Raw genomic sequence first — 23,792 nt, 5'->3', positions numbered from 1 at the left:
CAGCTCATCATTGTAATAAACGTGCCATACTGTGTAGTTAGGAATTATTTGAATTGTGTATTTTTGACTTGATAGTACAGTAGGTTGTGCCCAATCAGTTGCAGCACTTCTAGCATCAGACCCTCATGTAACCTGGCACAGATACTTGAAGCTCACTGCAGTAATTGCAGTACAAGCACCTAACACTGACTGTGTGCAATGCTCAGGAAGGCTTGACATTCCTTACAAATTAAGGGGCTCCCCATCAATACGGTTGGGCGATTGAGCAGCTCCCCCGACACCAAAGGCACATCTCCAATGGTGACTTCAAGGGAGTCCATGCAAACACTTAAAAATCTTGCACTTGAATTATTACTGGCTCAGATTTTCCTTGGCTTCTAACAGCCAATTCTTGCAAAGTAGAGCCAGGAGCCTTTCAATAGCTGCTGCCTCACAATAAAGCCATCTTTGACTTCCATGCCATGCTGAACACATCATGCCTTGAATGCACAAAAATATTAAATGAGCTGACCATACTTTCTTAGATGAGATTAGTTAAAATGTACTGCAGGTGTACACAGTACCTGAGTTGCAGCCTTTTTGACATAGGTGTCCATTATATCTTTTAAATGCAGCCAGTTCCATATGGCCAGACACCTCTATTAGTTTACAATTATAGTTGGACTAACTTTAGGAAACAATTTTTGATGATTTCACAAGTTAATGGTCCTACCCAATGACCAGAGCAATCGTTCCATGCACAATGGCAAGAACTGTTGAATTGTAAATGTTCTAGAATTTGTCTTTATGTGTATAGAGTTTTCTATTATATGAAGTATATATTTAGATATAGGTCTATTCACCTTACTATTCTGCACTTTTTACTATTTTGCACTTTTAACAGTTTAAAGCAATGTGTTTAAAGATGATTTCTACCAGAGGAGCCTCAAGTTAAGGCCAACACAAATCTGATCCACTCATATTCTCTGTTTTGTACATCCTGAATCTTTATAAAAGCAAGTTAGTTTAGTTTATTTTCCAAATTAATTCTAGGTTTTCTGAGCTTTGAATGTTATTTACCAACATGACTTTTCCTTTTAAATTTGGATGGAGGAGTTATAATTTTTGCAAATCTCAGAAAAAGTTACAGATTTTTTGAAACTCTTGTTTAATTAATTATCACTGCCATTTTGAGATCAACAGTCAGAATTGTAGTGAAAATAGTGGAACTAAAAAGTGTGTAAAATATTATTAATCTGTAGAAAGCCATGTTTCATTTAACCAGAAAGCTTTTGGCTCTTAGAGTAGTTAAATTCATAATTTTCTTTCATTGCCGTGGAGCTAATCATTGGAGATGACATTTTCAGACCACTTAATAGCTTAAAGAATTTTGGATCAAAACCTTGGGCTATATAAATAACATTTTTCTTCTGACAAAACAAATGTTCAGTGTTAATTCTCCTGGATAATTTGCCAGAAAACACTGGGAGTGATTGTCACATTAACATTTTAGTGTTCTACAGGCAGAAATATTGCTGCTCTGTAAACTTCTATTAGTGTATTTTTACACACTGCACTGAGCACCAAGAGTTATACAAGAGAAACTTGCATTTATATAGTGTCTTTGACATCATAAAACACCACAGGAAGCTTTCAGATGTATAATCGGACCAAATGCGACCCCAGTCAAAGGAGGGGGCATTAGGACAGGTGACCAAAAGCTCAGCTGAAGAGGAGGGTTTTTATGAGGCATTTTATTAAAGGAGGATAGAGAGGTAGATAGACAGAGAGACAGTTTAGGGAAAGTCTGGGAGTCAGTTTTTCCCGTCACACATCTCTCATCTTCCTTCATTCACTTCAGTCTGCTCCAAAGCACCAGGCGTAGCTTGATGTCATGGACTGACAGCAATATATCTGCAGTAGAAAAGGTGAAGTTGCTAATTCACACAGTATCCACCATGTTAAGATGAAATGATATAAAGTTTGAAGTATCTGTTACAGAGTTCACCATATTTTTGAAAAAAGCTTTCATTGACAAAAAGCCTATTCAATACATTTAAATCTCTTCAGTAATTAATTCCTTATGAAAAAACACATTTATATCTATATCAAAGACTGCTAATCACTTTATAACCACTTGGACCTGTCAATCAAACAGTGAGCATACAAGCCCCCACTATGATAAAGATAGGTTGTGGAAGCAGTCAGGCAATATTAATATAATAATGATAACCCTCGGGCTATGTCAACAAACATCTATTGAAGTTTTAAAAATTTTTCACTGGGACACACAGCAAGCTATTTTTTACCCCAAATTTAAAGAGCAGGGGAGTTAAATGACTCACAGTTCTATGGGCCTTAACAATCTTGAAGCACAATCCTGTCTCTTAACCATCCCAAAAAGGGTACCTGCACTATCCAAAAGGTTACCTTGTCCTCTCCAAAAGGATATCTGACCTCTCCAAAGAACTCCAGTAGGTTTAGACATTTTCCTCAAATTTGTGTTTATAAACCTGGCTGACAAAAGTTGCTTCTGAGTGAAGGCAATTGCACTTTTAAATGTGCTGCTGCCTCCATGAACCACAGATGTGTGAAATACATCCCACTTCCATTCCTCCCCAGTGAAAATGGTGGGTGCCAGATACAGGGTGGTATTTGGGGCCAGATCCAAGGCTTCCATGCCATTTTGGTTAAGGCTCAGAACCCTTCCCTCTCCATGAAAATTCAGGCTAAGTTGCAAAACATAAACAACCCTTCTTAGCTCTGTAAATTACCACTAGATCAAGAATCAAAAATTATAGCAGAAGGTTGTAGTGAGGAAATAAGCTAACTTTGACACCAGTTAATATTTTGTAAAGTCGATCATTTAATCTGATTGCTTTTTGATGCATTTGAATTTATTTCAAATTATTAATTTTTTTTTTTCACTATAGGATGTTTTTCCATATGATGGTGGCTCGTCGAAACAAAGTAATACATCACAAGGTCATGGCTTGAATCCTTGGGCTAACTGGCGCTATTTGGTAAGAACAGAACACTGTATATTCTAATGTATGTGGCTTTTATAGAGACACATTAATATACTACACAAAGCCTAGAGATAGCAAAGGATGGGACTTTTATTCTTTGCCTTTCTGCATGTACTTAACAGTTGTTTGAACCTGTTCTCCCTAGTTGTATGCTTAAACAAAAAATAAATTGTCCCTTTGACAACTGAACAGGATGTAAATAGCCCAGAAATACTACTAGTATGCTAAATATTATGGTTCTGAGCATACCTTGGGTGCTTGCCCAAAAGAGACAGGAAGATAGATTTGAAGAATGCCTGGTTTGGAGGCTAGAGGCTGGGTGTCCACTGGAAAGAATTGTTCTTTATTCCCTTGACCCCATTTGTGTTCTTTATCTTTAGGGGCCAGGTCACAACTAGATCCATAGGTAATCCTCACAATTGTTAGTTATCAGAGAGGTACACCTGTTCTGCTGAATCCTGTCAAAGGCATAGGCTACCAGAACTCCTAATGCAAAGAAACCCCATTCCTCCCTGTGCCAATGACAGAGGCCATTATTCCAAAAAGGTCCACTTGGAAAATCCAATTCTATGGCCGGAATGTTCTGGCCCTGTTGGCATCAGGTGTCATGGTGGTTGTTGGGGTGGGGGACACAATATGGCAAGAAGGCCAAAAAATCGGTTTTACGCCATCATGAAACTAGTCTGCGATCTTCTGCTCCACCCATCAATGGCGGGCTGCATTTTCCGCCACTGTAGGTCAGAAACCTAATTTCAATACTTTAGCATCTCATTATAAGCCCTGCTCACCGAAATCATCTCCCTGACACTGGATCATCTAGGCACACACTGACGTGTTTCACAACTATACGTAAGCAACGTGCACCTGTCGAGCTGCATTTCACTTGAGATTTCAAGGTTTGTTTGCCTACCTTTGTTTCGGCAGCACTCACAGTCATCAGGCTTCACAGGCAGCACCGCATCACTTTTAGGGAGGCTCCCGGCCAGGTCTATACCTACCAGCCATAGGATGGAGTGGCTTTTCAACGGCTGCAGGACTTGGAATTGCTTGGAGAAGGGGGAAAAATGGCCTCAGTGCAAGGGAAGAGGCTGCAGGGCGAGGGCTGTACTGGGGAAGGAGGGTATCCCAGGCTATGTGTGGGGGTACATGTTGTTTTATCCAAGTGGCCTCAAGATGGTGAGGGCTGGGGAGGCAGTCTCCAGAGGAGATGAGGCCAGATGGAGATGTGAGGGCGTGTGTGAGAGAGTGAGTAGTGATGACCCTTGAGCTGGCAGTGAGTGAGATGCCAGTGAATGCGTGATGGCCTTGTGAATGTGAGAGTTTAGAGTGATGAGATGGTTGCCTTACCGTGGTGGCACGGATGAGAAGTAAGAAAGGTTAGTCCAAATAAAAGTTAAAAGAATATACAATTAAGTTCTTTGCTTGTCCTTGAGGCATAGAACAATAGAAAAGTTATGACACAGTAATAAGCCATTCAGCCCACCATGTCGGAACTTGCCGGAAAAGAAAAAAGAAAAAACAACTGCCCATTCTAATCCCACCTTCCAGCACCTGGCCCATAGCCTTGAAGGCTGCAGCACTTTAGATGCCATTTTAATGAGTTGAGGGTTTCTGCCTCCACTACCAAACGAGACAGCAAATTCCAAACACCCACCACCCTCTGCATGAAGAAGTTTTTCCTCAAGTCCCCTCTAATCCTTCTACCAATGACCTTAAATCTGTGCCCTCAGTAATTGACCTCTCCGCTAAGGGAAACAGGGCATCCCTGTCTACTCTATCTAGGCCCCTCATAATCTTGTACACCTCAATCAGGTCACCCCGAGCCTCCTCGGTTCCAAGGAAAACAACCCCCAGCCTATCCAATTTTTTCTCATAGCTGCAATTTTCAAGCCCTGGCAACATTCTTGTAAATCTCCTCTGTACCGTCTCCAGATCAATTATGCCCTTCCTGTAATGTGGCAACCAGAATTGCACACAAAATTCCAGCTGAGGTCTAACCAGTGTTTTATACAATTTCATTATTGCATCCCTGCTTTTGCATTCTTTACCTCATCCAATAAATAAAGACATTCCATATGCTTTCTTTACCAACTTATCCACCTGTCCTGCCATCTGCAGGGACCTGTGGACATGCACACCGTGGTCTCTCAGTTCCTCTATCCCTCCCAATATCCTCACATTTGTTATGTATTTCCTAGCTCTGCTTGCAGTCCCCAAATGTATTATCTCACATTCCTCTGGAGTGAATTCCATCTGCCATTTTCTACCCATTTAACCAATCCATTAACATATTTATGGAGACAACAGCTATCCTTTTTACTATCAACTACATGTCTAATTTTTGGGTCTTCTGCAAAGTTCCCAATCATGCCACCCACATTTAATTCCAAATCATTAATATATACAACGAACAGCAAGGGACCCAATAATGAGCCCTGTGGAACACCACTGGAAACCACTTTCCATTCGCAAAAACATCCATCAATCATTACCCTTTATTTCCTGTTGCTGAGCCAATTTTGGATCCAACTCACTACATTGCCCTGTATCTCATGGGCTTTTACTTTTATGATCAGTCTGCCATGTGCGACCTTGTCAAATGCCTTACTAAAATCCATGTAGACAATATCCACTACACTACCCTCATCAATCCTCCTCATTACTTCCTTAAATGATTTGATTAAATTAGTAAGGCACGATCTTCCCCTAACAAAACCATGCTGAATACCCCTGATGAATCTGTTCCTTTCTAAGTGACAGTTTATCCTGTCTTTCAGAATTGATTTTAATAATTTTCCCACCACCGAAATCAGACTGACCTGCTATAATTTTCTGGCCTATCCCTTGCACACTTTTTAAATAATGGTATAACATCCGCCGACGTCTAATCCTCTGGGAGCTCGCCTGTATCTAGTGAGGATTGGAAAGTGATCCTCAGAGCATCCACTATTTCCTCCCTGGCTTCCCTTAACAGCCTGTGATACAATCCATCTGGTCCTAGTGATTTGTTCACTTTCAAGGATGTCAGTCCCTCTAATTCAACCTCTCTCTCTATGCTTATTGCATCTAATAGTTCACACTCCTCCTTTTTAACCAGAATATCTACATCATCCCTCTCCTTCATGAAGACAGAGACAAAGTACTCATTGGGAACCCTGCCCACATCTTCAGCACCAACGCACAAGTTACCATGTACACCTCTGATAGGCCCTACCCTTTCCTTAGTCCTTCTCTTGCTCTTAATTTACTGGTCAAACATCTTTGGGTTTTCTTTGATTTTACCTGCCAATATATTTTCATATCCTATCTTTGTTTTCTTAATTAGCTTTTTCAGTTCACTCCTCTAGGCTTTCTACAGTATTAAATTTTTTGTGACTGTCGTAAGCTTTTGTTTTCTGCTTTAAATACCTTGCATGCTTCCAGATAACTATGGGGCTCTAGATTTGGCATACCACCCTTTTTCTTTGTGGGGACATGTCTACACTGTGCCTGTAGAATCTTGCTTTTCAATGCCTCCCACTGGTCTGTCATGATTTCCCTTCAAGGAGCTGCGACCAGTCCACTTTTGCTAGATCACCTCTTTCCCCAATGTAGAACTTTCACTCCTGTTCTACCTTTATCCTTTTTCATAATTATGCTAAATCTAGCTGTATTATGGTCACTATCTTCAAAATGGTCACCCACTGCTACTTCATCTATTTGCTTAGCTTAATTTCCTAAGACTAAATCTAGAATTGCACACTCTCTCATTGGGCTTGTTACATGCTGGCTTAAAAAAGTTCTTTTGAATGCAGTTCAAGAATTTTGTGCCCTCTGAGCTATTACACTATTTGTATCCCAGTTGATATTAATGTAGCTGACGTTCCCAATTATTATTGCCCTATTGTTTTTGCACTCAGGAATTTGTCTACATATTTGCTCTTCTATCTTGCTTTCACTATTTGGGGGCCTATAGTACACTCCCAGTAGTGTGGCTGCCTTTTTATTTATGAGCTCAACCCATGTGGCCTCATTTGATGCTGCATTTAGTATATCATCCCTCCTCACAGTTATAATTGATTATTTAACAAATAATGCTACACCCCCACCTTTTTTAGCTCCTTCTCTATCCTGCCTGAAAACTCCCTATACATAGCGATGCTGAGCTGCCTTTTTGCTCCTCTTTAAGCCAAGTTTCCGCTATAGCAATGATATCATGCTGCCATTTTCTATCTGTGCCCTCAGCTTATCAGCTTTGTTTGCTATTCTCCTTGCATTTAAATAAATAACTTTTTAACATAGCCAAATTCCTGTGCTGTTAACCTTTCCACCTTTGCTTCTTTCGTCTTTGAGTCACTCAATAATTTTCTGTCTCCCGTTCCTGGTCTGAACTTGTGCTATCTGAATCTGCCCTCAGGTTCCCATCCCCCTGCCAATCTAATTTAAACCCTCCCCAACAACACTAGCAAATCTCCCTGCAAGGACATTCATCCAGTTTCTAGTCAGGTGTAGATCATCCAGTTTGTATACATCCCAACTTCCCCAGAACCAGCCCAATGTCACACAAAATCTGAAGTCCTTCCTCTGCGCCATATGTCCAGCCATGCATTCATCTGGTGTATTCTCTTACTCCCATACTCACTAGGACCTGGCCTTGGAAATAATCTGGAGATTACTGCCTTTGAGGTCCCTCTTTCCTAATTCCAGGAATCAGTCTGTAGGACCTCAGCCCTTTTTCTCCTTATATTGCTGGTACCAATTTGAACCACAATCTCTGGCTGTGCACAGGCATCCTACAGAATGCTCTGAAGCCGCTTGATGATACCCATGACCATTGTACCAGGGAGGAAACATACCAGCCTGGAATCATGTCTGTGATCACAAAAGCACCTATCTGTTCCCCTAACTATTGAAACTCCTACCACTATTGATCTCCTACCTTTTCTCCTCCCTCCCTGCACAGCTAAGCCACCCATGGTGTTCTCGTCATGACTCTCGATGCTCTCTCTAGAGGAACGCTTTCCCCTATCTCAGTACCTGTTAGAAAATGGGATGTCCTCAGGGGTCTGCTGCACTACCTGCCTTGTCTTTCTTGTCTGCCTGATGGCCACCTAGTCCTTCTCTGCCTGCAGGATGACTACTTTCTGAAATGTGCTATCCACAAAGTTCTCATCATTGCAGATGCTCCTCAGTGACACCAGCTGCTCCTCGAGTTCCAAGATATGGCACTCAAGGTTTTTCATTTGGTGGTACTTTCTGCACATGTAGTTTTCCAGGGCATGGGTAGCATCCTGGAGTCCCCACAGGGTACAGGATGTGCACTCAACAAGTATGAGCAGCCCTGTCATGCCTCAAATTATTTATTCATTGCATCGAAATTGGAATTTAAGTAAACACAATAAAATGTTAATTAACTCTCATTCTATCCTCACACCAGTTATTTTTTTAAACCCCCGACTCTTGCTGGAACTCTCACTCTGTCCTCGATGCTTTCTTTTCACAGCCTGATTCTTACTGGAACTCTTGCTCTATCCTCACGCCAGTTTTGTTTTTAAAATCCCTAACTCTCGCTGCAACCCTTTTTTTCAAATCCCCTACAGCAAATTCTAATTTGCTGTCCATGGCCATTTTTTCCTTCTTGTATTTACCACTTTAAATAGATTACCAGTAGATTGTTGAACATTGTGACCATTTAAAGTTAGCTGATTTCCTTTAAAATCCTGGAGTTGAATTGAAGTTCAGATAACATGCACTTTGCTGGAGACAACCTTAGCTTCAGAGAGAGAGAGAGAAAGAGAGAGAGAGAGATTCCTTACTACTTCCTTCAGCAGTTTTCCAGATGACTTTGATGACTTCTTTCTGTTTTTGGCTTAGCAAAACCAGTTCTTAAACCTCCTATCTGTATATTCCAAGAGAGGAATTTGATTACCATGTCTTGTTGAAGAAGTCATCACATTTTAGATCTTTCACCTAAGAAACTTTAGACATGTTTCAAGATAGTAGAAGCCAACAGGAGATGGGGCTATTTTGTCCTCCACAGGGGGTTTTGTGTCAGTTGGTTGTATCTGGCTGGTTAACAGTTATCATTGTCTTGATAGAATTACAGTTGATTAAAGGCTATCACTTTGCATTTTTAATGCCTTCCTTTCAAGACCCTCTTTTTGAAGTGGACGTTGATACCTGCAGGTGTGAACTTCCATGCAATATGTCAGGGCAAGTCTGCAGTGCAATCAATATAGGAACTTTCCAGAAAAGTGGTCAATTTAAATACCAGACATCAGGAGACTGGTGATAGCCATCTTTGGTCAGTATCTTTTCTTGTATTTTTTAAAAGAACAGGCCCTCTTTAAACAGTTCAAGGTGCTTTTGGTTAGCTGGTGAAGTTATAGGTAGATCTCACTCAGTCACAATTTTTCATTGTCGTAACAATAGTCAGAGAAGTTTGAGTGAGGGACAAGATCCTGCAAGTCAAGATTCAATCAAAGGCAGGTCAGTGTAATCATCCACAAGATGGGTATGGATATCAGGGCCTTATTCACAAAGCAACAGACATACTGAAGGTAATGAGAAGGAGGGGGATAATTGCAGAGAGAGCTAGCAAATTAAAAAAATATAAATTCGTAGTGAAGAACTAAACTACACATTCACAGAGCAAATATGTTATTACGCTTTAGAAAAAAGCATGAGTTTATTTAGCCTGAATACTTTTAGTTTTTGGGACAATTAAATTAATTTAGATTTCATGATCTATTTTCATTATAGGAGACTTCATCGTATGTAGGTGGCCCATCCAGATATCCTTCACACAGTTACGATTCAAAAGCTTGGGACTCCAGGAGGGATTCGGTAAGAACAAAACTCTGTATGTCACTAACCAAGGCATTCTTCTCACTCAGAATCCCTTATGTAGGAAAGAAAACTCCTTAGATATGAAAAAATAACCTACAAAATGTGGAACATTACTTTTTTGGTGTGCTTGGCATTTTATAGCTCCTTTTTTCAGAATCTGGTGAACTGTTCATTAAGTTTATCATGTATTACATTCCTTAGAATTGAATATTGAATAAAAGGGAATAACTTCATTACACTTTAACAATATTATAGTTCAAACTCTGATAGCAAACTCTATCTTAATTGCTCTGGCAGTGTCAGTCTCAAACTGATCAGGGAGAATTCTCCCCCCCTTTGTGGGGGTTGTGCGGGGACATGCGTGAACCCAATTGGGTCCGCACCACCATTTTACATCGACAGGCCAGTTAAGGCTTGCCCAGCGTGATGCACGCCTGGAAACGCTGAGTGTTTCCTGTGCGGGCAGGGGGGGATTCCCTGAGTCGGGGCCTGTGCTCTTTCGCACATGCTCGTGAAAGAGCGTAGAAATTTCCATGAGGGGAGATTAGATTAAATTTTAAAAAGCTAAATATAGAAAATAAAAATTTGAAGACATGCCCCCACATGTGACAGTGTCATATGAGCTGGGACATGTCAATGAATTTTTATTCAATTTATAAACGCTTCATGAAACCTCATCCTGCCCGTGAACGAGATTCCATGAAAAATGCGAAGGCCGCCTGGGCTCTTCGCCTGCCCGCCAACCTTAAGGTTGGACGGGCAGCTCAGTTTATTGCTTTAATTAGTTTTTTAATGGCCTTAATAAGCCTTTGACAGTTTGGTGGGCGCACAGCCGACTCAGCTGCGCGCCCACCTAATTGAAAATCTAAATGACACGTGGTAACATTGAGATGTATGCCTGACGTCATTCTGGTTGTTAAGGGATTGGGTGCAATTTTCAGTTTGCATATAATTTAGGAGAGTGTTGGGCAGAGTCCACCCAAAAGAATCAGCGTGGCACACAATTGAATTTTGTCTGTGGCCTTCCTTATGTGATTGGCCAGTTGCCAGCAGGAATTGTACTACGTTTGGTAGCTCGCCAGTCTTGAAGCATGAGATCTATTGGTGTAGTAACTTATGAAAGGCTTACATTAGCTCATTAGAGGAGAGGTGTATTTAGTATCAGGAATACAGTGAAACACAACTAGTGGAGCAGGCTACCTGTGTGCAGAACCTACAACATCAACTACATTGTTTTGGAAAGCCTACCAGCATCTTCAAAAGCTTCATTTTACTTTTTCTGACAGGAGCTGAGGATCCCTTTAATCATCATTGGAAAAGGGCACTTCCTGAATTCTACTATTTGGTTGGGCAAGAGCACAACCGAGTGATAGTTTGTGCTCCTGCTCAGAGACAAAAATGGCATCATATATTAACTGCATAACTTGACCCTTATTTACATATATTTAGGAGGACCCCGTTTCCAACAAGAGCTCCAAAAGAAGGAACAGACATAATGCGGCAGTCAATATTTTTGTTTTATCCTGGCCCAGTTACTACCCTATTTTAAGCATAAATGGGCCACATGTATTGATATTACAACAGCAACTACACTTAGAAGTACGTACTTAATTGGCTGTGAAGCACAAAAGGAGGTCATTAAGAGAATTAATAAGTACAAGATTTACCTTCTTTCCCTCTCTTCTTGACTTTGCCATTTGAAACAGTTATAATCACATCAAAAAGGAAGAAGTTAAATATGCACTTATATAATGCCTTTCATGAGTACAAGATGTCACTAGGTGCTTCAGTGCCAAAGAAGTACTTTTGAAGGGTAGTCACTATTATTATGTAGGAATCAGTAAACAAAGATATAAACAGAAAATTGTACTGAGGGAATAAACTACCCTTAAGGGTATATCATTATTTGTAAATTCTCCAGAAATAGTCCTTGGCTTAATTTGATTGCTTTCAGTTTTTTGTGCAAATTCATTTAGGGTTATTTATTTCTCTTTTCACTACAGGAATGTTTGCCATATGGAGGTAGCATATTGAGACCAATCAACAAATTACAAGGACATGGCACAAAAACTTGGGCTCACAGGCAGTATTTGGTAAGAATAAACTGAAATTAAATATATTAAAATTAAATGTCAATTACCAGAGTGATATTTTCCTCATAATAAGTGGGTAGAAGTTCTGACTGTACACATCCTCCCAGTATAAGAGCTACAACAGGTATTAAGCTCTTCAGCTGTTCGAACTTGCACAAACATTATCATGCCTAAAAAGACATAGAGAGTACAGCCGAATTTGCCAGTGACAGCGTAAGTAGATAACTACATTTAGAAATGCTGTCTGATTCACTGTAAGCTGGGAGATTCCTGAGAACTGCTCCCACTCTACTGTTACAACTTTTGTCATAATTTGAATGGAAACCCTGCCTAAATGTGTGAGCACTTTTATTGATGTTATGGCAGCAGAGCTCTGAGGAAGTTCTTTGTCTAAGTTAATATATATTAGTCCCAAAATGGCAAATCAAATTACAAAGTGAAGGGTATATTATCAAAAAAGACAAATCAAGAAAAGATCTTTGTGCCATCACTGAAAGTGTCTTCAAAACTCGTGTCACAGCTGTGAAAATAGTTTGTAAGTATATTTCATAAAATAAATCTATGGATAAATGACAAATACTTTATAAAGCATTATTGAGATAACACAGGAATTACTTTTTCTGAGCTCACCATATTGTAAAAAGAGTAGAAAAGATTCAAAAGGATACCAGTAATACTTATAGATTATTGTATGATGAACAGAAACTAAGGGAATTAAGTTTATGGGGTTGTTTTGTTTAGGAGATTAGAAATTTTGTGGAAATTTTATCTAGAAATCTTTCACATATGTACAGATATGATTTAAATCTTTGGTGGAATATCCACTAACAGGAAAAAACTTCATCTTCCTCTGATGAGTTTTTAATGTGCCTGCTTCATTTTCAGGCACATTACAAAACTATTCAGCTCATTGGAAAACCTATTTTCATTATATCTGACTGGCACTTTACTTATCTTAATCTGTTATATACATTAGTCTGCATCATACTTAGACTCTGGCAAAAATTAGGAGTTGGGGGCCAATTTCTGGGTGCAACCTGTTGCACACAATCCACTCTGGAAGTGCCAAATCAGCATTTAAATGATCACTTGTGAGTACAGAATTTGAGGTTTGTTGTTTAAAGAGACATGCTGTCAAAGCTTTTCATCTTGAGTGCAAGACAAAAAGCTTCGATAGTATGTCGTTTTCTTCAGCAATCAGCATTCAATTACTTCCCAAGCTCTCGGGAGGCCACATCTAAAACAAACCTAGGGCCCCTTGAATATGCTAACCAGAGACCTGTTTTAGAACTCTAAGGGTAAATTCAGAAAAAGCTGGCTGGAGCATGCACTGTGGATGCTTCACTCAGGTTTTCCAGGAACAGAATTTTCCCTTTGTCGTGCGGGGGCGGGCCTCGCACATCCACATATAAAATGACGTATGGTGACGTCGGGCAAGCCTCCCGTCATCACCATGCACCATTGCGATATTTCCCTTAGCCTGGGAATGGGAGCTGAACTGTCCACTGGAGGCAGCTCCACTGAGGAGGAAGGTGGCGGGGGGGGGGGGGGGGGGGGGGGGGGCGCTAAAAGTGGGAGCAGGCCACATTCAGCCTCCAGGGGAGCTATCTTTGGGAGGACAGGCGCAGGTACAAGGGTCGCATGGCCAACAAGAAGTCCAAGGTGGAAGGGGCCGCAGAAGATGCCACTATCCCACTGCCAGGGTTTACAGGTGGCAAAGCATCTGCCTCAATATGTCTGAGGTGCAGTGCCGAAGGAGGCTCTGTCTCTCAAGGGAGAGGGTCAACTATATCGGTCAGATGATTGGCCCTGAGATCTCTGCTAACTGTGTGTTTGGACACCCCAAGTCAGTGGCTCTGAAAGTCACAGCTGCCCTCAACTTCTATGCCTCTAGCTCCTTCCAGGGCTCGGTGGGTGATCTTTCAGTGTTTCCCAATCAGCTGTCCACACTTGTGTCAAGCTGGTTACAAACGCTCTTTCAGGCATGCGTTGACCTTCATCCACTTCTGTTGGGACCAGGCAAGCCAGGCACAGCGAGCCAGAAGCTTTGTGGCCATTGCTGGCTTCCACCGTATCCAGGGTGCAATAGACTGTACACATGTGGCCATCAAGGCGCCAGCAGGTAAGCCCGGTGCCTTCGTCAACAGGAAGGGCTTCCACTCCATGAACGTGCAGATAGTGTGTGATCACAGGATGCAGATTCTACAAGTCTGTACAAGGTACCCAGGCAGCTCCCATGACACCTACATCCTCCGGCACTCCCAGGTGCTGGGGGCTCTTCAGTGCTCCAGCCCGGCATGATGGATGGCTGCTGGGTGACAAGGGCTAACCCCTCAGAAGGTGGCTCATGACGCCTCTCCGCCATCCAAGAACAGAAGCTGAGCAGCGTTACAATAGGAGGCAGGCCTCCACAAGGGCTGTGGTGGAGAGAACCATCAGTCTTCTCAAGATGTGCTTCCAATATCTGGATTGCTCAGGGAGCGCACTCCTGTACCCCCCAGATCATGTCCCGGTGATAGTGGTAGCATGCTGATTTCTCCACAATCTTGTGCTGGAAAGGGGGGACGCAGTGGACGATGAAGACATCGTCGCAGTGGCTGCAGCTGCACACGATCAGTCCAGCAGTGAGTTCGAGGATGAGCACACACACAGGGAAATCCTGAGGGGGTAGACACTGACCTGGGCATATTCCAGGTAGACAAGGACACCTGGGAGGCTTTAATCCAATGAACCTTCAGCTAGCACACCACAGATGGACCACCAGGACAAGCCTGTGGTGTCGGCTCGATACTTAACACCCAAGTGCAAAATCTGCCAGGTCAGCAACAGCAACTAAGGACCTTGTTAATAAAACTGAATGTCCAACAAAACACTCATTACAGTTTTGGAAACCATACACATGCAGAAGAAAAGACGCACCCTCAGCCATGGTGACATATCTGAATTTAATGTGTCAAGCAAAGCAACTTATTACAAAAAAAGACAATAGTGTTACAAATCAAATAAAATCATAAGGGGCTCATCTCGGGACAACACAAAAGCACCAGTGAAAAACCTGTGGTGTGCCTAAGGTGCCTTATGCTTCGTTTCTGGGTGCTACGTCTTGGTGCTGCCCCATTGCTCAGAGTGGCATCTGAGACAGCCTGCTGACTCTGCTGTCCTGTTGGCCTCGATGACCTTGGCGGTTGTCCTCTGGCCTGTGGAGACTGTGTTGGCCCCGCCTGGGAGGGAGCTGCCAATTCCACAGCTGGCATCTCCCCAGTCATCGCAGCCTCATCGGATGAAATGGTCACTGGGAGAGGGGCAGAGGATCTGCCGCCCTCATCTGGAGCACCCTGAGAGGAGCTCGCAGAGACAACAGGCAGCTGCTGTGCTGACGTGAGGTCGCTTCAGACCTCCCTGCTCACTGTGGATGGATGGGCGTCGAGCTGGGAAGCTTGATGCCCACACCATCTCCCATACTGACCATCTGAGGTCAATTTCGATGTGAGGGCTTACTGGTCAGAGCACATCCCCAGAAAACCCTGATGTGTCTCCTGGAGTAGGCTCTCTATGAGAGTCGCCACTCTCTCCATGGAGGATGCCTGGTGCTCGGACATGTGGCTCATTGCTTCAGCGAGCCTCCACGTAGACTCCTCCATCACAGATACCAAACCAAGTATAGCCTCATGTATCTCCCCCAGATGTTCTTGCACACCTGGCCACATTTCCTGCATGTGCTACATCACAGACAACTCCAGAGGCACAGCATCAGGCATCATCTGAGCATGTGCCTGGTCCCCTGCAGTCCTCCAACTGCTGGTGCCATGGGCACTCTCTGTCTCTGCCAGCTCCTCCAGCGACTGTGAAGTGCCCTCACTGCTGTGCCCCAGGACACTAGCTGTTGTTCGAATTCCCACCGAGGTGCTAGTATCTGTGCTGGTGCCTGCCTTGCAGAGATGGTGTGATGCTGGTGAGACTTCCGGCCCCTCAGGTGAGAGGGGGCATCTGCTGCTCCTCCTCCCAGCCCTGCTCCGATGATGCTGAAAGAAAGAACAGAGACAGTAGATCACTGAGTGTGGTGACAATGACAAAGTCCACCCCTGTCCTCCGGATCATTATGCGCTCATCCTTCCATAACCAATGGTCAAGCCATGTTGCAAAATTAAATCACTTAACATTCAGCACTGCTATGGCTGTTGGGAGGACAATGCTGACCTCACTGCTGGGCATACATTCCTGGCCGTGGCACCCCAGCCTTACCAACACCAGTGTAACTTGGTGCATGGCACCTCTCCAGATCCAGGGCCTCCTGCTTGAAACGGCTTAGAATGGCGATCTGCGCCAGACCGCTGCCAGCCCTCGCACACTTTGCAGCGTTATGAACATTCTTCTCCTGAAAGTGAGAGACGAGCATTGATTAGTGCAAACTGCGCACGGACTCGCTTCGCACACATCCCACATCAACCAGAGTGGGACATATCAGGGCTCCAGTGCCTCCTCACCCCGCTGCTGCTGAGCTCTCACACAAAGATGCTAGGCCTGTTCCCCACCCCCCCACCCCACCCTTGGATACATGCTGCCTGCATCACATTAGGCACCACATAGTACCACCTCCACCACCTCCTCCCAGGCATGTTTTGTCATATGGGGGGGCCTCCTCCTCCCATCCTGGGGGACCAACACCTCCCGACGTGCTGCCACCTCCTTTCACAGCAAGGAGGCCCAAGCAGGTGGAGTGCAGAGCATAGCAGATGGTTCGTTGCCAACCCATTTGAAGCTCCCCTCCTAGCATGTCGTCATTCTGACTTGGACATGTCCTGCAGTTCAAGCACAGCGCCTAGGTGCAGCTCCTCCAGGTTGCCCCCAAACCAGTCATGTGGGTCTCAGTGTAACACATGCTGTGGGGGCAAAACACATCTCTTCACCACCCTCTCAGGCTGACCTCAGCATGGGTAGTACCTGCTGGCCCACCCAACAAAGGACAAATGCCGTCAATGATTCAATGCAGGCACAACACTCGGACTTGGGGGTGGTGGGGGGAGCGGGCAGCTGGGGGGTAAGCAGACCTGCTGGGTTAAATGCCCAAGGCCAACATGGTACTCATGCTGCCAGAGCGCAATAAGTCTTTGAAGTGCTTTTGGCACTGGATCCAGGTGCACTGCACCACATCGCGGGAGCTCATCACATCCGCCACTTCCTCCCAGGCACATTTCATCATGTGGGGGGCACGCCTCCTCCCATTCTGGTGGACCAACACCTCCCGCCGTGCTTCCACTTCCTCTAGGAGGGTAGCAAGGTGGTAATTGGAAAAACAAGGGGCACACTGGCCCCCCCACCCCGCCCTACCCTCCGGCCAGGCCTGTCCCGCTGACCTACACTCTGGCCAGGCCTGTCCTACTGGCCTACTCTCCAAGTTGGCCTGCTCACCATAAGCCCTCTGCTGTGGCCTTACACTTGCCAGTGTGAGCAGCCTAGAAAAGGCTGCCAGGCCTTCATTTAAACAGGCTGTTGGATCGCCATTGGACCGTGCGTGCCCGCTGCTGCCTGCCCACTTCCGCTATCCTTGGTAGTCGAGAAGTACACTAGCGGGCCTTAATTGGCCTACCCGCGTAAAATGGCAGCGCGGACCCCATTGTGGGCGGCGATCGGGTCCGCACCTGCCCGCGCCTGCTTCTGCTCCACCCCCCCACCAACCGGCAAATTCAGGCCCAGGTCTACAACAGCTTAATCAATGCACCTTAAAGGGACCCCTGAAGGCCACCAGAGAACATATAAGTTTTTGTTTATTTATTTACCTTAATGTAGAACCAAGAGAGCAGTAATTATGAGGATCATTGCTGGCTTGGCACACTTACCTACTCTGGCACTCACACTCCCTTCCCAGGTTCTCATCTCTGAACCAGCTCGGCAATTCTGGCCAATTCTGAGAAGGTCCCAACTGATGGTAAACTTCAGAAAGCCCACTTGGAGTCTGTGAATCACCTGAATTACATAGATGAGCTGTAAGGTTCAATCTCCGACAAACTTCAGCCTCCATTTTAAAGCACGCCACCTACTTAGTGCAATTCCCAGAGCAAGACCAATTCCACAAGCCCCTGAGTCTTATATCCTTTTACATTTGCATTACTGACCTGCTCCCTAAAACAATTGATTATTTTTTTACCAAAATTAATTGTTTTGATTTACCTCAGCCTGTGCCTTTCAGATAACCTCTGCTTATGCCTGAGATAACTTCAAACTGCATCCCTGATCTCTCTCTGTCTTGTCCAGAAGATCTGAGAAACTTGATTGGACAAGGTATAAGAGACCACTCACTTAAATGCCCCCAAAACAGAAGATTTGTCTGTCATTGCTCAAGACTTGCATAAACAACTCAGTAAATTTAGCTCCCAAGACCTATTGTAAGGTGTTAATATACTTGCATTAATGTAGATAAGATTGCTTCTTGTACATACTGGGGAGAATTCTCCTCCAGCATCCTGAAAGAAACTAGGTAGGATTGCTGCAGAGAATGAGGGAGGATTTGAAGAGTGATCGATGCTGCCTTCCATCTCACCAAACAGGATTTCTCTTCCCCACATCTTCCCACCACTGGCTGCACCTTCTTCATCTGCAGTATTCAAATAGCTGTGGGGGTGCAGGGGTCCAGGTTGCTAGTAGATTCCCTCCCATTGCCTCATTTAACAACCTATAAATTGTGGATAGACCCCAGGAAATTACAATAAAGGCTTGCACAATGGAGGGGGGTGGGGGGGAGGGGGTGTTGGGGCCTCTCTCTAAGGCCAAGCTAAAAGCCTTGAATGGGAGCCTTGATTCTAAACTTTGTGAAACTTGCCCATTTAAGGTTTCTCACCATCCAATGGCATTTCCATTGCAGTATCACCAGTGTTTACCTTGATTACAAACTGGCCCACAAGAACTCTACTGTAAAGAGGAGAAACCCCTCGCTTTTGCTTCAGATCATCAGATCAGTGATTACTGTATACTATCTATATTAACCAGTATTGATTCAACTTAATTTTTTTAGGAACTGGACATAAATGATCTAGAAGTGAACTATGAGCCACGTGTATATAGCTATGAAGAAGATGAGCTACGTGAGCCATCTCTTGACGCCATCAGCATAGTTGAAAGTAGCAATGCCTCTGACTACTTGAACAACTTGGGTTCAATGTTTGTAACACTTGCAAGAATCTGTCAGGAGAAGTAACCACTGTAAGCTCAAAGGCACCAGAAAGAAACACTAAACACTAATGACAGCCATTTACAAATTATCCACGTTATCTTTGATTACATTTTGATTGAAATATTTTTTAAAGTGAATACATCTTTTTTCCCAAAATTTGTTATTTGGTGTGAATAAATTATAAAATAATTATGTTGTAACCAAATTAATAATTGGGATAAAAAAACTTTAAATAAAAAAAGGTCAATGTTGCATGTTAAACTGACAAAAAACCATTTTAATTTTTATTCCCTTCTGATTTCTAAATAAATAACTTGTACTACATCCTGTACTTAAGTGGAGTAGTTAAAAGATGCAGGGATTGAATACCTGCCAGAGTTTTCTTCATTGTCTAGTGTAATTTTGGTGGAAGATCCAAGAAAACTTTGGAAAAATTGTGTAAATAACCTTTCACTCTAGAGTTTTGTGGCTGTCTTATAGCTTCAGCAGAACAATGCCAAGAATCACCATGAAAACTGAACTCCACAATACTCTTTTTAATATATCCAAATGAAGACCCAGTGTTGTGCATTTAGTTAAGAATATGCAAATGGCAAATGTTCCATTTTTTTTAAAGCCCCCGACTGAGAAGGACGATTGAAGTATTTTATACTATTATTTGGTTCAGGCTGTACTGTCTCTATTCTTATTTTATTTGAATACTATCACCTAACTTGTTTTAAATATTTTAATATAACAGGCAAATGTTAGGAAAGATATTAAAAAATGCAGAGGTTTTGCAATAGAAAGCATTACCTGCAAAATCTTCTTTTATATAAAGTAACATTCAATTTCAAAAATTACACTTTTTTTGTTCAGGAAATCTCCAGCATTGAAACAGGGCTAGATTTTCCTTTGCCACTCCACCTAAAGCAAATGGGGTGATGGTGGAAAACAGAGTCAAATTGGTAGTGAGACCAACCACTATGTTCCTGCCCTGACTGCAATTCCTTACCTCCAGACCCTGCTAGGACAATCGCAAGTCACCCCTTTCCTACTCATTGGATATAGTTTACAGCAGGGGAGTTGGGCCTTGTAAGCCACTCCACTTCCCTGCACTTCACCCCTACTATTGCTAACCCTGGGGACTGTGAGGAGATGGGAGCTTTTACTCCCTGGAGTGGCACAGGGCCTATAATTGCTCTTTTTGAAGGGAAAGGATATAATAATAGGCGCCCATCCTTTTGATTTTGCCTTGGCTTCTTACCTTTCTGCACATCGGTGCAGTTAAAGCCCCTAGGTTTCCAAGTTTCTCATGGGTCATCAGGTCTCTTTTGCTACTTTTAAATAGTCCAACAAACTCACCACCAGCTTTTTCTTTTTCATTAGCAGTGGGGTCCCCCTTAGTGAGGGAGTTCACACTAGGAGGCAAACCTAGGTGCTTGATGACTTGGAGTTATGAAAATAGATTGGGATCACAGTAGGGTCAAACGTTGTGTGGAAGCCCTGCTCCACCAGTATCCCATCAACAAGAGAAAAATCCAGCTCAGAATTGCTTTGATGAGATTGAAGCAAGATATAAAATGGTAGATTTCACTCTTGGAATTTGAAAATTTTCTGCAGTTCTTAGTGAAGAAGCATTGGATAAGCTGGGATTGATCTATGTATATTCTACTAAAATAGATAGTTAAAAGTAATGTAAAAGATACAATATGAATATTTACCTATTTGAAGAACAATTCTTTTGGAAAATAGTTACATTTTGAAAGTTGTTATTTTGGCTTTGGTTTTTAAGTTCCTAACCTTGAACATGTTTCCTGACTTAATACTTGTTTACAAATTATACATTTTATTTACATAAATATGGTGAAATATAAAATGTCCTGTATGTTCATTAATGTCCGGAATGCTGCTGGCTAGTTACTAATGGCATAGAGAAACAGTGGTACATCATTTTTTAACTGACTTGGCTTCATCCTCACCAATTTACCTGTCATAGATGTAACTATCCATTAGAGTATTGGTAGGATTGATCGCCGCACAGTCCTAATGGACACAAAGTCCTTTTTTTCACACTAAGGACACCCTTCTATTGTGTTGAGTGGCACAGCGACTGTGTGAAATGGAATAGATTCAGAATGGATCTAGCAGCTCAAAACTCTGCATCCATGAGGTGCTGTGGACCATCACCAGCATCAGAATTGTATTCCACCATAATCTCCAATTTTATGGACTAGCATATGCCTCATTCGACCATTATCAGCAAGCCAAACCTGATTCAATAAGGAATGTGGAAGAGCTTGCAAGGAACAGCACCAGGCATATCTGAGAATGAGATGCCAGCCTTCCAGAAGGAAAAAACAGCTTGGACCAGTACTCTTATTTCCAAGTTTTACAGGTGTTCCATTTTAAGGTATACTAGACCATTTCAGACCAGTATTCTTATTTCCCAGTTTTTACTGTTTTTCGTTTCTGGGCTGGAGAAGCTACAGCATAGGACTATTTGCATGCTAAATAGTGGAAGCAGCATACTATAGACAGAGGTAATTAATTCCACAACCAATGATTTAGATCAAAGTTATGCAGTCTGTGGGCAGTCATGGGGAGTAGATTTTAGGCTGCTAGAGTTTAATTCAGCTTGGCCAATTTTAGGGAATTTTTTATATTGCATTCACATTATACTCAGTGTAATAAACTAGGTCAAGATGTCATTTTGTATTAAGATGTGGTCAAAGAAGCCATGTTGTGTGATTAACACAGCATTACAATCACACTATCTCATTGACACACTGACATTGTTCAACATCATTGCTATAGATAGTAACCAGCTAGTAGTTATAAGTAGTGATACTCAATACGTAATTGAAAAGTAAGTCATTACATTTAATTATTAAGGCTGGATGGTGTGTTAGCATCTTTTAAGTTTTAAGTTTAGTGCAAGTTAATATTTCACAAGTGTTGCTATTATCTGTAAGGGACAGGAACATTACAGTGCTTCAACCTTGACTGTTTGCAATAGATGTATGAGACATGAATGGAAGATTGTACAAAAAGAAGACCCAATTGTCACATTCTCTGAAACATTTTCACAAATATGTAAATCCAATTAAATTGATTTAATGTCACAAACAACCAATCAGTTAATCACAACAGACATGAAGTGAGCTGAGGTGATGCAAAAATCAAGGCATAAAGTTGAAGAGTTTCGGAGAAAGAGAGAACCGGCTACTAAGTGTGATTGATTATCAGGATTTATATTGCAATTGTTCCTGGACAGGTTTTGAGAGATTCATTTCTGAGGCTGTGGAGGGGGAACTTGAGATTTTATGTTTCAGTTTGGGTGCCAGCGATTGGATGTAAATCGGAATCTGTAAAAGTCAATTTTGTACCTTGATAAGTATACTTTTGTCTTTTTCCTTTTTTTCAATAAACTTTGATATTATTTGTTAATTCAGTTGTCTTCATCTTTGCCTGATGGTTAAGTCTCTGTTAAATCTGAAACATTTTTGAAGAGTTTAATTTGGAACTGTATATAGGCCGTGCTCATCTAAATTAAACAAACCTAAATTATTGAAATACCTTTTTTAAACTCACAAGTCTTCCGCATCAAATGTGAATTTTCGTGGCCTCCTCCTGATTTCTCCACTATCTCAGACATCATTCTTCAGTCAATTTGATTCACTTCATGTGATATCAAGGAATGGCCGAGCATAATGGATTCATCAAAGGCTATGGGCCTGACAAACCTCTGTAGTTCTGAAGACTAGTGTTCCAGTACTGGCCATTGTTCCAGAAATGGCCTTTAACCAAATTGTTCCAGTATAGCTCCAACATTGGCGATCTCAGCTGCATTTTAAGGCACAGTGGAGATTGGAGTTGTTCATGATGAATACTGCATATAGCGCTAGTGAACATTGGATTGAATGATGCATCACTGGATTTACTGCTGGGTGCAGTCAGGTTCATAATTTTCCTCAGAAATGAGAAAAAGACACTGGCTGTCATCACCAAGAAGGCATAGGTGGAGATAGCTGAGGAGGTGAACGGCAGACCTTATGTGCCCTGGTCTTGGATGCAGTGTAGAAAGTGGATTAGTGCCCTCTAATGTCATGAAAAGTGAATGTATTTGCTGGTTCCGTTATATCTGCTGGGTTAAGCTCCCACCACTTTCTTGCCAAGCATCACTTCATCTCCTCCTGATTTATCCATTCACCACTTCCACTTACCCAAATCTTTATGCAATGTGATTCAACTGTCTTATATTCACCCTGACTGAATGCATGCATCAAGCGAATACGTCACCTTCACTCACTCAATCACAGATCTGTTTTTTTCAAGCCCATGAAAGCCCCGACAAAGACTGTTCCACCTGGATTTGTTCAGGACCAGACTAGGGCTTTAGTTAAAATAAAAACAGGAAATGAAACGATCAGCAGGTCAGGCAGCATCTGTGAAGCAAGAAACAGAGTCAATGAGCGAAATTTAATTGAGCCCACCAGGGCGGGCATGATGGTGGGGTGGCCAGGAGAATCAGATGGGAGTACCAACATCGGATTCCTGGTGTCGGTAAACTTAAGTTGGGGGCGGGAAGGACCTGATGTGGGAGCCTGCCGCTAGTGGTGGCAAGTCCATTAGGCTCATTAGTGGGCTAATTTATATCAATTATCCCTGAGCCCACCACAATTCAGTGGTGGCTCAGGGATTAAATGGGAGCTT

At 42.7% G+C, this 23,792-nt stretch overlaps 1 protein-coding gene across 2 annotated transcripts in view; it reads left to right on the top strand.

Annotated features, from left to right (window-relative positions):
* Positions 1 to 22,526, top strand: part of LOC121286752 (cadherin-like protein 26) — a 133,763-nt gene extending 111,237 nt beyond the window's left edge. For both annotated transcript variants that reach the window (XM_041203785.1, XM_041203784.1), the window contains 4 exons: positions 2,913 to 3,002; positions 9,750 to 9,833; positions 11,840 to 11,929; positions 18,939 to 22,526. In XM_041203785.1, the coding sequence (XP_041059719.1) occupies positions 2,913 to 3,002; positions 9,750 to 9,833; positions 11,840 to 11,929; positions 18,939 to 19,121 (447 nt within the window). In that variant the 3' untranslated portion in view covers positions 19,122 to 22,526. The remainder of the gene's footprint in view (positions 1 to 2,912; positions 3,003 to 9,749; positions 9,834 to 11,839; positions 11,930 to 18,938) is intronic.
* The last annotated feature ends 1,266 nt before the right edge of the window (positions 22,527 to 23,792 follow it).

This window comes from Carcharodon carcharias, chromosome 14 (genome assembly GCF_017639515.1).
Source record: "Carcharodon carcharias isolate sCarCar2 chromosome 14, sCarCar2.pri, whole genome shotgun sequence".
NCBI lineage: Eukaryota > Metazoa > Chordata > Chondrichthyes > Lamniformes > Lamnidae > Carcharodon > Carcharodon carcharias.
The sequence above is the reverse complement of the archived record's forward strand: the minus strand, read 5'-3'. Positions and strand labels throughout refer to the sequence as shown.